This window comes from Urtica dioica, chromosome 5 (assembly GCF_054948205.1).
Source record: "Urtica dioica subsp. dioica isolate 48M chromosome 5, U.dioica_male_clone48M_v1_H2, whole genome shotgun sequence".
Lineage (NCBI taxonomy): Eukaryota > Viridiplantae > Streptophyta > Magnoliopsida > Rosales > Urticaceae > Urtica > Urtica dioica.
In genome coordinates, this window is record NC_142760.1 from 30,662,931 (window position 1) to 30,677,349 (window position 14,419).

The 14,419-nt window shown below is 39.1% G+C and overlaps 1 protein-coding gene across 2 annotated transcripts in view; it reads left to right on the plus strand.

Moving 5' to 3' along the window:
• Positions 1-13,304, plus strand: part of LOC149397846 (mediator of RNA polymerase II transcription subunit 15a-like) — a 33,013-nt gene extending 19,709 nt beyond the window's left edge. The window contains exons 1-6 of one of the 2 annotated variants that reach the window (XM_089614128.1): positions 11,536-11,577; positions 11,968-12,071; positions 12,268-12,370; positions 12,470-12,575; positions 12,780-12,934; positions 13,047-13,304. In XM_089614128.1, the coding sequence (XP_089470254.1) occupies positions 11,986-12,071; positions 12,268-12,370; positions 12,470-12,575; positions 12,780-12,934; positions 13,047-13,130 (534 nt within the window). In that variant the 5' untranslated portion in view covers positions 11,536-11,577; positions 11,968-11,985 and the 3' untranslated portion in view covers positions 13,131-13,304. Of the gene's footprint in view, positions 1-11,535; positions 11,578-11,967; positions 12,072-12,267; positions 12,371-12,469; positions 12,576-12,779; positions 12,935-13,046 lie in introns of those variants that run through there. The other variant, XM_089614127.1, reaches the window with a different exon arrangement.
• The last annotated feature ends 1,115 nt before the right edge of the window (positions 13,305-14,419 follow it).

Genomic DNA, 14,419 nt, shown 5'->3' on the forward strand with positions numbered 1-14,419 from the left:
GAAAAGATGTCGGACAACATGCTTTAGGATTTGTAGAGACATCTTTCTCTTTGTGCGCATATTGTAATTCTAGCAAATTTCATGTTTTGCCAGATCCTATCGCTGAAGACTTTCCTTGATAATCTTCACGCGCTTATGGTTAAGGAAACCCTAGTTTGACTTCCAGACTTGTATGACTGCTATAAAAGCCGAGTGCTACCCCCTTAGAAGTTGTTGACAGTTTATCAAAATACTTAAGGATCCTAGACGTGCACCATTGGCGAACTGGGAGACTATTTGTTTTGATAAGAGCGGTTTAATTCTACAAACACTTTTCCAAAAGTCTGAGTGTTTGTGAGATTGAGTTTTGTGAGCCTGATTAAAGTCTTCACGTGCGTTGACATTAAAGCTAGCCAAGCATCGGAGCGTGCTTGAAGAGTGGAATTGAGAGGGGTCTCAAATACAGGGGGCGTCCCTGTTTTGGTAATCATTTGTAGTAATAGTTCTAGGGCATTGATTTCAGTGTTGTTCATATAAGTCCATTGTTTCTACTATTGACTACTTGATAGTGAAATCATTTCCATTGACTGAGAGCCCCCAGATGTAGGTGACGTTGCACCGAACTGGGTATACATATTGTGTGTCCTTTACTTTACGTACTGTTTATTTTATTATCCATTATTTGCATCAGATCAAGTTGTTGAACACATTGCCTCTACATTGGTGCGACATCTTGCCTCTCTCGCTAAACGGAATTTCACCAATCATAAATTCATCTTCCATGAAAAATCAAATGGGATGAATATAATATGTAGCTCGTGTTTTATTGGAAACACAACATTTATACCATCTTTTTAAAGTCGATCGCTAGTACCCCTTTTGGTTATAAATTTTAGGTATGAAACTCTGTTAACTTATTTTGTTTGAATGACTATTAAATAGACTAATTAACTTTAGCTAAAGAATACACAAATATGAAAATATATATTAAAATAGGTAACTGTTATCTAAGAAATTGAACCCAATTAAAAAAAAAATTCTTACCAAAACCATTTTGATTTATTCTTTGATACAATCATATTATACATTTAATTTTTTTTTTCCGGATAAAATATTTTTTTAAAGTCAACAAAACTACCGCTGAAGGGTTAATTTATTTCTTCTTTTTAAAGAAACACAGGCACTTTATTGAAAAACATCGCAAAGTCGGAAAAAGTTCAATACAAGAAAAAGACACCAAAACAGAACGCAGTCTTGTTCTTGGTGTCTCTCTGGACCTTCAAGTCTTTAACAAGCTTCAAACATACGTCCTTTGAATCCGATATGGAATGAGCCTCCAGGTCTTTAACGAGCTTCAACCATACGTCCTTTGAATCCGATATGGAATGAGAATAATAGCCAATCACCAAGAGCCACGTCAGCTGTCACAATAACAGAGCTCTCAGCTACTGAAGATGAAGAGCGTGTGCGACACGCTGGTCAAGCGAAGGCGGCTAGATGAGCTGGCGATGAGCTGTATAGGTAGTTAAGTTGTTATAGAGCAGTTAGAGAACCATCAAGTGTATATAACCCAATATCTGTAATAGTTCATAACTTAATGAAAATACACTGACGAGAAGAGCTTTTTCTCTCTCGATCACCAAACCCATTTTCGTTCATCTCTCTCAAAGTTATCTTGGTATCAGAGCGACTACAGTGGCGAATGAAGGTCTCTCTTCTCCGTCATCTTCTAAGATCAACAGCGATCCTAGACCTGTGATCAATCCACACTTCGCAGCTACGCTCAACAATGCCGTCACGGTGAAGCTCGACCGCGAGAACTACTTCGTCTGGAGATCTCAAACTCTTCTGGCGATCCTAGGTCACAACCTTCAAGGTCTGATCTATTGAACCAGAGCTCAGCCGCCACGATTTGTTGAGTTGATCGACGAACAAGGAACAAAAATCTCAGTTCCAAACCCAGATTTCGAGATCTGGACTCGTGAAGACCAACTGCTCCTGAGTTGGATGCTCTCTTCACTATCAACAACGATTCTTCGATCCGTGACCAGAATCAGAACCTCTCAAGCTCTTTGGACCGCTTTGGAACAACGATTTGCAGTCAAGTGTCGAGCACGAGTGATGCTGCTCAAACTCCAGTTGCAAACAACCAAGAAAGGTTCACTTTCCATCTCTGATTATTTTTCAAAGATGGAGAGCATAGAAGATTCCTTGTTTCTGGCTGGTTACGAAATCTCTGAGGATGAACTCGTTCTTGCTGTTCTGATGGGCTTGCCGAGTGAATATGATGTTCTTGTAGCTATGGTGAATGATAAATTACAGAGCCAGGAACTCAGTGGTGTTGAAATCTTTGTACAAGAGGTTTTGGCCATGGCGCTTTCTCAGCAATCTCGAATCGAACACCTTGCGAGCAGCATCGATAGCCAGATTCACACGGCAATGGTGAATTATGCTGAGTCTCATGGACGAGGACGTGGCCGCAACAGAGGAAATAGAGGAAGGTTCTCCGGTGCTAGAGGATCAAACAACTCACGACCGACGTGCCAGATCTGCAACAAGCAGGGACACATCGCAACAGCGTGCTGGTACCGCCTTGATGAATCTTATCAGGCCACACCTCCCTCCTCTCAACAACAATCAACTCCTCAGCCACAAAAAGACTCGAAAGCCGCCATGTCAGCATTCTTCGCAGGACCAGAGACTGTGTTTGACCCGGCCTGGTACGCAGATTCCGGTGCAACGAACCACGTCACGTCGGACATGGAAAATCTGCAAGTGAGCACAAGCTACAAAGGAAAAGAGAAGCTCATGGTGGGAAATGGTAATTGTCAAACTATTACTCATCTTGGACATTCAAGTCTTGTGGATAAAAACATAAATAATGGTGATACTAGAGGAGTCAAGTAGAAAAATATTCTCAGAGTTCCTGAAATAAAAAAGAGCTTGATTAGTATTTCACAGTTAACATCTGAAAATGATGTATTCGTCGAATTTCACGCTGATGCTTGTGTTATCAAGGACAAGAGAACAGGGAAAGTTCTTCTTCGAGGAACGATTGAGAATGGCCTCTACTCACTCGAAAATTCAACATCAACCTCAAGGCTCAAGTCCAATCCTCTAACTCTCAATGTCTCGGTTCCTACAGCATCAACTCTCTCCGAACAAGTTCAAGATAGTGCACAAGCCTCTAACGTAAATAAGTGCAATAGTCAATTGTTTTCCTGTTTCACTGTGTGTAATAGTAGTGATAAATGGAAATTATGGCACAATAGACTTGGCCATGCCACAGAAAAAATTGTACACAACGTTTTACATAAATGTAATATAGCTTGTCCAAAGAAAACTACATAGGATTTCTGTTCGGCCTGTCAATATGGAAAAAGTCACACGTTGCCTTTTACCCTCTCACAGACAAAATCTACTCGTGTACTACAGCTCATACACACAGACTTGTGGGGGCCCTCACCCATAGTCTCGAGTCAAGGCTATCGTTACTACATACACTTCATCGACGACTACACAAGATTCACGTGGATTTATCCACTAAGAGTCAAATCAGAAGCTCTTGGCGTCTTCAAAAGCTTCAAGAAGTTTGTCGAAAAGTCACTGCATGCGAAGATTTGTGGTGTTCAGTGTGACTGGGGAGGAGAATATCGGCCACTGTCTCCGTTTCTTGCTGATCAAGGCATTGCAGAAAGACATCCATGTCCTCATGTTCACGGCCAAAACGGACGAGCTGAGAGGAAACATCGGCATATCGTGGAACTGGGGTTGTCAATGTTGGCTCAAGCTCGTTTACCTCTCCAATACTGGTGGGATTCTTTTTCTTCTGCTGTTTTTACCATAAATATCCTACCTACCTTAGTGCTTAACGGTCTCAGCCCCTTCCAAAAAATGTATAATAGGTTACCTGACTATACCTTCCTTAGAGTCTTTGGCTGTAGTGTATACCCACATCTGAGACCCTACAATAATCACAAGATTGAGTTTAGGTCTTCAAAATGCCTCTTCCTAGGTTACAGCCCATTACACAAGGGATATAAATGTCTTCACTCGTCTGGTAGGGTGTACATAACCAGAAATGCTATTTTCAATGAATTTGAATTTCCTTATTCAATGCTCTTTCCTGATGAGTCTCAGCCAGTTGATGAGTCACTACCCATAATACTACCATCTTCCTCGTTCTCTCCTTACCCTCAGTCAGAAAAAGCTAATATGCCACAAATAAATCCTTGTCCTGTCCAACCTAGTGGTCCCAGCAACAGTACCACTTTCACAAATAACCCAAACAATTCTAATCCCATACCGTGTAGCCTTGCAAACCAAGCTGGACATACATCTCCACTGTCATTACCCGGTGGTCCCAGCTGTGTTCCCAGTACCGTGCCAATGCAGACTGAAGATGTCAGTGGTCCCAGGCTGGCTTCTGCTCAGCCTAGTGCCCAGCCCGGTGACAGCTACAGCCTAGCCACGTCAGCCATCTGTCAAAGTCTGCCGAGTGTACCAGGTCTACCAGCAACTTCTCCACAGCGGGTAAACACCACCTACATGCACATAAGATCCAAATCCGGGATTTTTAAGCCGAAAGTGTTCACTGTGTCAAATCATCCTATTGCTGTCCTACCTGGCCCAAGTGAACCAAGCTCAGTTAAACAAGCTCTCTCTAGTCCTGCCTGGACGGAAGCCATGGAGATGGAGCTGCTTGCTCTCTCTCAGAACCAGACCTGGTCCCTTCTTCCTGCCCCAACATCTCATAAGGTTATTGGGAATAAATGGGTCTTCAAGGTTAAGTATCTTCCATCTGGTGTTGTCCAACGCTACAAGGCACGCTTAGTTGCAAAGGGATTTGCTCAAACTCCGGGCGTAGACTTCTCAGAGACTTACAGTCCCGTCGTCAAGCCATGTACGATTCGGTTGCTTCTTACGTTGTCAGTGTTCAAAAATTGGGATGTTAAGCAATTGGATGCCAATAACGCGTTTCTTAACGGGGTCTTAACTGATGAAGTGTATATGGCTCAGCCGGGTGGTTTTGTCAGCAAACAGTTTCCTAACCACGTCTGTCGACTCCAGAAGGCGCTGTACGGCTTAAAGCAGGCTCCGAGAGCGTGGTTCGACCGGCTTCGCCAAGCACTGCTCACCTAGGGGTTCACTGAATCCAAAGCTGATATCTCGTTGTTCATGTTTGCCAATGCCGGTGTCTACATTCTCTTGCTCGTGTATGTGGATGACATTCTTGTCACCGGCAACAATGATCAAGCCATAGCCCAGCTGACCAGCGATCTTCACTCTCAGTTTGCTTTCAAGCAACTCGGCTCAATTCACTACTTCCTCGGAATTGAAGCCACTCGTGATGCCAATTGTCTCTACCTGTCCCAGTCGAAGTATATTGCTGATTTCCTGCAACGTCTCAACATGACAGGTGCCAAACCTTGCCCAAGTCCTGCTGCCCCAGGTGTCTCTTTGTCGAAGTTCACCGGTGAGGCAATGGACAATCCCTTTATCTACCGGAGCACGATTGGCGCTCTTCAGTACGTTACGATGACGCGCCCGGACATAGCTCACATGGTCAATTACCTAAGTTAGTTTCTTCAGGCTCCGACCTCGGCTCACTGGCTTGCTTGTAAGCGGGTTCTTCGCTACCTCAAAGGCACTATTACACATGGTCTAGCGCTTCGACCTGCTCCGTCGTTACACCTGACTAGCTTTGCGGATGCGGATTGGGCTAGCAATCCTGACGACAGACGTTCCACGAGTGCCTATTGCGTCTTCTTTGCCGGCTGTCTCATTTCCTGGAGCTCGCGCAAGCAAGGCGTGGTTGCTCGCTCATCCACGGAGGCAGAATATCGCGCTCTAGCTCATGTTGCTGCTGAGGTTGCTTGGCTTCGATCCCTCCTCCGTGAACTTCGGGTCCCAGTTTCGAAGACTCCGATTGTCTGGTATGATAACATCGGAGCTGCAGCGATGGCCGCCAATCCAGTATTCCATGCTCGTACAAAACACGTGGAAATTGATCTCCACTTTGTCCGAGATATGGTCCTGCGCAACGAGCTAGAAATTCGCTATGTGCCTACTGTTGACCAAACGGCCGACATGCTCACGAAGAGTCTCTCCGTTACTCGCTTCTTAAAGCTACGTGACAAACTACACGTCAACGAGTCGCCGTATAGTTTGAGGGGGGATAATAGCCAATCACCACGAGCCACGTCAGTTGTCACAATAACAGAGCTCTCAGCTACTGAAGATGAAGAGCGTGTGCAACACGCTGGTCAAGCGAAGGCGGCTAGATGAGCTGGCGATGAGCTGTATAGGTAGTTAAGTTGTTACAGAGCAGTTAGAGAACCATCAAGTGTATATAACCCAATATCTGTAATAGTTCATAACTTAATGAAAATACACTGACGAGAAGAGCTTTTTCTCTCTCGATCACCAAACCCATTTTCGTTCATCTCTCTCAAAGTTATCTGAGAACTTTGATTTCATTGTGGAAGATACTTTTGTTGTCAATGGTGCCCACAAGAAGAGTTGTAATCTTTATATTCTACATTTGATGTAATAAAGTCTCATGAAGACTCTTGCTTGTAATTGCTTATTCATTAATAAAAAGTTGAAACGTTCATTCAATCTTCCTTGTCTGAAGCTTTATGATAAAACATTAGTCTTTAGTCCATAAACAAACTAAACAACTTACGAAGAGACAAATGTAGATTTGCATGAACAAATTCTTCGTAGTTTGCTTAAAACGATATATTCGCAATCTAAGGGTCAAAGGACTATTGACCTCAGTACGATTGTTAGAAGAATCTATGATGTCTGGTTATGAGGCATTGAGAGTTGGAGACTCTATAGTTCTTCTAGGTATCTTCCGAAGGTACTGAATTGACCAGTGCACTTCTAGAGACAAGATAAGAACAAACCATTTAACCTCTTATGTCTCGAAGTCACTATGTATGAATTGCATCATGCTTACCTTAATCCTGAAATGAGACATGCCATTTCACAGCTTACGTATTCTCATTTGGGAAAGTCAGAGTTCGGACTCACTATGTGATTCCGAACAAGGCCTATTGGTGAAATACTAAGTTTTGAGAATGTCATGAGTAACTTTGTGAAGTTCTCATAGATATGGAATTCATGTACAAGATTGCTGAAATGCAATGTATATCACCTCATGCTTTGTTCCTTGGAGTGTGAATAAATGAACTGACCAGTGTCCAAATTGAGTCTTGACTCTTTTGGATGAAACAATGTGACTTGTTAGCTCCTCGTCAATACATTGTTTCTAACTTATTCACAAGCGACAAAGGAGTTGAGGAAATAACAGCTAGAAGGGTAAAATGGTAATTTCGTAAATCCCGACTAGCTGATGATATTCATGAAGGGTAAACATAGATAATATTCTGTGGATCCACTCATTATAATTTGGTTGAATTCTTGAGTAGAAAATAAATTCATTTGAACCGAGAGATTTTCAGTGTCAACTCTTTAGTGGAGTCAGTTGGCATTAAGCTAAACTTGGAAAAGGTTTGTGAACTTTTGAGTCCAAGTGTGTAGCTCAAGCTTTGTTTATTTGGATCCATGAGATCACTGTCACAAATCATATCGAGTATGAATAGTTAAACTAGAAGCTAAGTCAAAACAAGAACGAGACAAGTTTTACGAAAATTGTCAAAAGGGTAAATATGTCTTTTTGGACATAGCATGAAATGAATGTCAATAAATTTTTTTGACATGGTCATATGATGGCCTAGAACACTTGGCCATGATGTGTTCATTGGGCCTTGTGGATTAATTTCATTTCATGATTAATTTCATTTCATAGAATTTTACTTGAAAATTCTCAATGGGCTTTTCTTATGTTGTCATGAACAAGTAAAGAAAAATCTAGAAAGGCTTTCTGGAAGCCCTTTGGCCGTCCAACCCAAGAGAATGGGAGACTAATTTCGTGCAGCCCCATAGAGAAAAAGAGAGTTTATTTTGTGCATTGATGTATGAAGATACTTGCCAAAAGAAAAAGAGGAAACAAATTTCCTTTAGAAGGAAAGTGCATTTTCGGCCAACTAAGAGAGAAAGCAAATGAGGAAACAAATCCAAAGGCTTCTAGAAGCTCATTTGGACGTGCAAGGGGTATGAGGAAACTACCTTTTGAAGGTAATCCTCCTCCTATAAATACCCCACCTCATTCCTCTCATTTGATTCATTCCACATAAGTTAGATATTGAGAGACTCTCTCTCTAGACCTTGTGGCCGATTTCTCCTCTCTCTCTCTCTAGTTATTTTTGTTTTTGTTTTGGCACCTAGGTCCTCATTTGACCTAGTGGTTTTAGCTCTTCGACTTTGAGACTTGTTCTCGAGTCGTCGTGTTTAAAAGTGCCCACTCACTAATTCATTTATTCTCGAGTGATTCATGTGATAGAAACTTTCGTGGTTGCTCGAGTTGGCGAGGAAAGCAAGAGAGACGTGCTGCGAGGAGACGAACGTTTTCAACCTTCCGAAGGCTCATCAACGTTCAAGCTTCTAAAGAGGTTAGTAAATTTATTATGCTCATATTAGTTTTTATTTACATGTGCTTGCTCTTTGTCTAGGTTAGTAAAAATTGTTTTTACTTGAAAAGAAAATTTTTTAAACTTTTTCTTAAACCCTAGATCAATTCCAACAACTTTGACTCAACACTTGGTGGTGAAGATTTATGACAGTTTTTTATGAAACACACACACAACAAATACGAATTATAAACTGAATGGATCACGAACTTCCACTAACAGAAAGGGAATAGAAACTCTACGATTGTTTTTCTGGTTCTCTTTTGACATACAGGGGTTGAGTTTCTCTCCTAAATCTTTGTTGGTCAACTCTAACGTCCCGATTGGCTTCAATTCCAGGGAACTTAATATAATTGAAGGCTATTATTTTAGCGGGTAAACTTCTGAATAATTACCTCACTTATTTTTCAGCATCATGAATACTTTTTAACTATGAAAAGTTATGCAAAATTATGCAACTTTTTTAATTGTGGCAAATTATGCCCTCGCTTTTTATAAATTAATGTAAATTTATTTTCTATAATTTTATTGAACAAAGCTCTCTTTGAGTGGGGCTTCACAAACTTGGTGTCTGATACGTCCTTGTTTACCTATCGCCATAAACAAGCGTGCATTCTAATGCTTGTTTATGTCGATGATATACTTGTGATCGACAATAACCCAAGTCTGATCTCAAAGGCTATTGTAGACCTAAACAAAGCCTTCACTCTCAAGAGTCGTGGCACAATCAGCTTCTTCTTAGGATTTGAAGCCACGCGTGATAAGTCTAGTATGTGCCTAACTTAGAAAAAGTACCTTCGAGAAGTGTTGACAAAGACCAATATGCTTTAGTCCAATCAATGTCCTATACCTATGTGCCAAAGTCACAAGCTACATCGAGACAATGGCGAGTTTTTTGATCAACCGTCTCTCTACCAGAGCACAGTTGGATCCCTTCAATACCTCACAATGACTCGTCAAGATATATCCTTCTCGGTCAACAAAATAAACCAATTTCTTCAGGCCCAAACAATCAACCACTGGAATGCCTACAAACGAGTCCTTCGCTACCTCGCTGGCACACCAGACCAAGGACTCAAGTTCGCTGCAGCTCCTCGGCTCAACTTAGTAGCCTTCTCCGACGGCCGACTATGCAAGTAATCTTGATGGTCGCAAGTCCACAACAGGGACTTGTGTTTTCCTTGGAGACAGTCTAATCTCCCGGGCATCCAAGAAACAAGAAGTTGTTGCTCGGAGCAGCACTGAGTCGGAGTATCACGCCCTCGCTTCAATGGCATCGGAGGTCATTTGGCTTCAATCACTCTTCAGTGAGCTCGGAGTCAACTTGGACGCACAAACACCAATAATATGGTGCAATAACATCCGAACCGCGTCCCTAGCTTCAAATCCAGTCTTCCACGCTCGGATGAAACATATCGAGGTTGACGTGCATTTTATACGAGAGAAAATCCAGTCCAACCAGCTTGAAGTTCGCTACGTGCCCACTGAAGATCAAGTCGCCGACACCTTTACTAAGCCACTTACCATTCCACGTTTTGTCAAGCTCTGTTCCAAGCTCAATCTCGTTGCGCCGGTTTGAGCATGAGGGGGTGTATTGTAGTATATAGTAGCGAGCTGAGTTAGGATAAGTAAGTGAGATTGTATAGACGGTTAGAATTACCTATGAGTAAGCTGTTAGAGTTAGTTAGAGTGTAACTACTGAGATCAGTTCATGTAATTATATATATATATATATATATATATATATATATATATATATATATATATATACACGATAATGAGAACAGTCAAGAGAGTCAAGTTCACTGCTCTGAAACCCAAATACGCCTCTTCTCTCTATTCAATATTATCTATTTCTCAAACACACAAAACAAATACAAGTTATAAATTGTTGTTGTTCTGTTATCTTATTGGAATCCCAATCACAGAAGAAATGAAGAAGAGAGAGAGAGAGAGAGAGAGAGAGACTTTTTATTATATTTTTTGTTTATTATTTATATTTATTTATTGAATTTTGTGCGCAAATAGTCTCCAACGTCTTATGATATTGGCGTTTTGGTCTTTAAACTTTTTTTTGAAGCATTTTGGCCTTTAACCTATTGATTTTGTAGCATTTTGATCCCTTTTAAAAAATATTATAGTATTTTTATAAAATCCAACACCTAATCAACTTAAAACATATTTACAAACTAAAAGAAGTTGTTTGTAATTTAAAAAAAAAAAGTATAAAAAATGTAACATGATGCTTTAATAATTTAATTTTGTACATATATTATTTTAGTGCTTTAAAGATCAAAATATATTTTAATAAATTTATTTTGTAAAATTAACAATTTATTTTAGTATATAAACATGCTTTAAGTTTATATGTATATAATTTCATGAAATAAAATATGTTTCTTCGAAACGGATCAAAATGCTACAAAATCAATAGGGTAGAGACCAAAATACTTTAAAAAAAAAAAAAAAAAAAAAAAGAGTTTAGGGACTAAAATGCCACTCTCTAAAAAAGTTAGGGAGTATTTGAGCCAAAAATCTTTTTTTTTTCATCAGAGAATGATAAAATAATAATAAAAAAAATGAGTATTAAATTTTGAGTCGTCGATTTGAAGTAGGTAGTAACGGTGGAGCCAAAAATAAATTTGGGTATTTTACCCGCCTAAAAAAATGAGTAGTTAAGCGTACTAAACGTAAGACTTTGAGTATTTTAGCTGCAATTAACTCTTACAGTATTAGTATTATATTTATTTCTCTTCAGGAAAAAAAAAAAAAAAAAAAAAAAAAGGGCAAGAATCGGATTTATTTTCGAATATATGTATTTGTCAAAAATAAATTGTTAGTTTTTCTTTTAAGCGGGGACAGTAAGTACCATGCGAATTTTATTAAAATTTTTGCAAATTAATAGTATTTATCTTGAGTTGACTATTACTGTAAAGCATATTTTGTCAGTTTCGTGAACCAAGCGGAACCCAAAAGATAAAACCCGGCCAGAAGACGACATGTCGTTTTAAACAGTTTCGTGAGTAATTACCTGATTCTTAATCTGCTTTTATTCGAGGTTCGTAGTTTGTGTATACATATTTTCTTTTATTTTCTGTCATAACAGCGTTTTTCTCCATCCTCGTTAAAGCTCGCACTTGTTCTTCAATGAACACCGAACTTTCCGATGTCCGGTTTTTCCAGTCCGAAACCCTATCATTTAACCCTTGATTTCATATCCTTATTATAGCAAGCGCCTTTACGATCGAACCAATTTGCGTTGCACTGAAAATGAATCTAACTTTTAGGGGGTTTTTTCATTCACCTGAATAAAAAATGGCTTCGTGATTGGATTTTGTTTGACTTTATGATTGCGCAGTCGGATACATTCATGTATATATAATCGTTGAGATTAGATAAACCGAGCCTGGTTTTTCGTGTTTTTCATTTGTTTGCTGTGTTGTGGCAGTGATTTTAAGCTATTTTGATGGACATGAATAATTCGAGTCCTATGGACACCGAAGATTGGCGGACACAGTTGCAACCTTTCCGACAGCAGATGGTCAATAGGATGTGAGTCTTACTTTCGAACTCAGAATGCGAGAAAGTTAACATTTGAGGTCTCTGCATTTATTTATAAATTACGTTGTGTGTCTCATAAATTGGTTTGTCCATTGTTTCATAGGAGATCTTCATTGTGAAAGTTACAATTTTTTGTTTAGAACAAAACTTATTTAGTAACAAATCTGACCATGTATTTCATGTAAAGGCTGGATTCACTAAAGAAGTTTCACCCATACGGTTATCAAGAGCAATATGTTCTTGCTGCTGAAGGGCTTGAGGAAAAAGACTACAATGAAGCCTTGAGCAAGGTACATTTTTTACACACAAACAAGCTGATGCAAATATTAACATGCTTTGTTTCATATAAATATGTATATAATGCATTCGTTGGATGTTGACTGTTCTAGTGGGATTATCTATGTAAAATTTCACAACGAATGCATAAGATAGACATCTGGGTTTCAGATTCAATGCCCAACCGAGTTGACAATAGTAACCGGCCACTGGATCAAGGTAAACCTTTGAAGTGTTTAGGTGGTACAATGCTATGGTTTTCGCTGCTTTGACTTTCCTGCCTTTTAATAACATGCAGATCATGGCTGAATCTGTATTAATAGGTTTTCTTTGTGTGCTTTTTACTTGACCAAAAGCTCTCTTATTTTTGTTGCCTTGTATGATAGAATTATAGTGCTTAATCTATGTTACGTTTTTGGGTAGGATCTCTGGGCATGCAACCCGGTGTACACAACCAGGCTCGGTCAATCGGAATGCAATTGCCGCTTAATCAGTGCCGACAATTATCACCTCAAATTATTCAGAATCGGGTCGGAGTACAGAACTCTTCAAGCTTATCATCTGGAATGCCAAATGTGGTTAGTCAGAATCCGGAAATCCAAGGCGTCCCTGCTTGTTTGTACTACGAGTACATATTTGGACTACCAGACACTAATGTTGACGAATTTAAATTTATAAACTTTATTGCAGATCAAACTTGTGGAGGATGAAAAAATACCTGAACTCAGCAAAATGAATCAGGAAATCGTTATCAAATTACAACGATTGTCTTGATCTTCGTAGGTACATAAAGTAGCAAGGAAGGCTTGAGCAACAAGGAAGACTTTGGCCTATTTTTGGATTAGTATAACTACATTTGGTGGTGTATATATAATTTTGATATATAGGTTTTGATATCGTATAGTATAGTTTGAATTTTAGAATCTAATTTCATATAAATTTCAGTGAAATTTCTGTAGGGTTTTGGTATGGTATATATAGTTTTGAATTGAGAAATTTCATTTTGTAGACCTCAAAATTATCAAAATGCCAAGATTAGACTCATTAGTTTAATAATATCCAAAATTGAACTTTTGGACACTTTTCGAACAAAAATTTCCTTGAAAATCTCTCTCTCCCTCTCTCTCTCTCTCTCTCTCTCAAACCCCCAATCCGATGAGCTCCACCAAATTTCGACCATTTCTGACATCTCCAAGTGATTCCGATCCACCGGCGTTCAAGGTTGTCCAAGCTTTCACGAGCGTCCCCAAGTGTTTGAAGGTTCCATAACTCGAAATGACGAAAAATGTATGATATTTATGATAGTTTTAAAAGGTGTAAACGGTAATCGAGGCGATTTCTGTTTTTGAGGCGAGACGTAAGCCTTTAGGCGTATAGAGGCGTAAGCCTCAAAAGATAGGCATAAATTAATTTATTGTCATCCCAAAATAAATTTAGACGGATAATGCTTAGTTTTAACCTTCATATACTAGTTTAACAATGCAAAGCCAAAAAAACCCTAATCTACGTTTTACACTAGTTTTAGACTTACCTATATCAGATAATGAAAACCCTGAAATACTTACGATTCAGGTTATGCGTAAAAAAAACCCTATTTTAGGCATGAAACTCTGTTGACTTATTTTGTTTGAATGACTATTAAATAGACTAATTAACTTTAGCTAAAGAATATAGAAATCTAAATATATATATATATTTAAATAGATAACTTTCTAAGAAATTGAACACAGTAAAAAAAATTCTTACCAAAACCATTTTGATTTATTCTTTGATACAATCATCATAAATTTAATTTTTATTTCGTGATAGAATTATTTTTTTTAAGTCAACAAAAGTACCGCTGCAGGGTTAATTTTTTTTTCTTTTAAAAGAAACACCGGCACTTTATTGAAAACTCGGCAAAGCCGGAAGAAGTTCAATACAAGAAAAAGACACCAAAACATAACGCAGTCTTGTTCTTGGTGTCTCTCTTGACCTCCAAGTCTTTAACAAGCTTCAACCACACTTCCTTTGAATCCGATATGGAATGAGCACTTTGATTTCATCGTGGAGGATACTTCGAC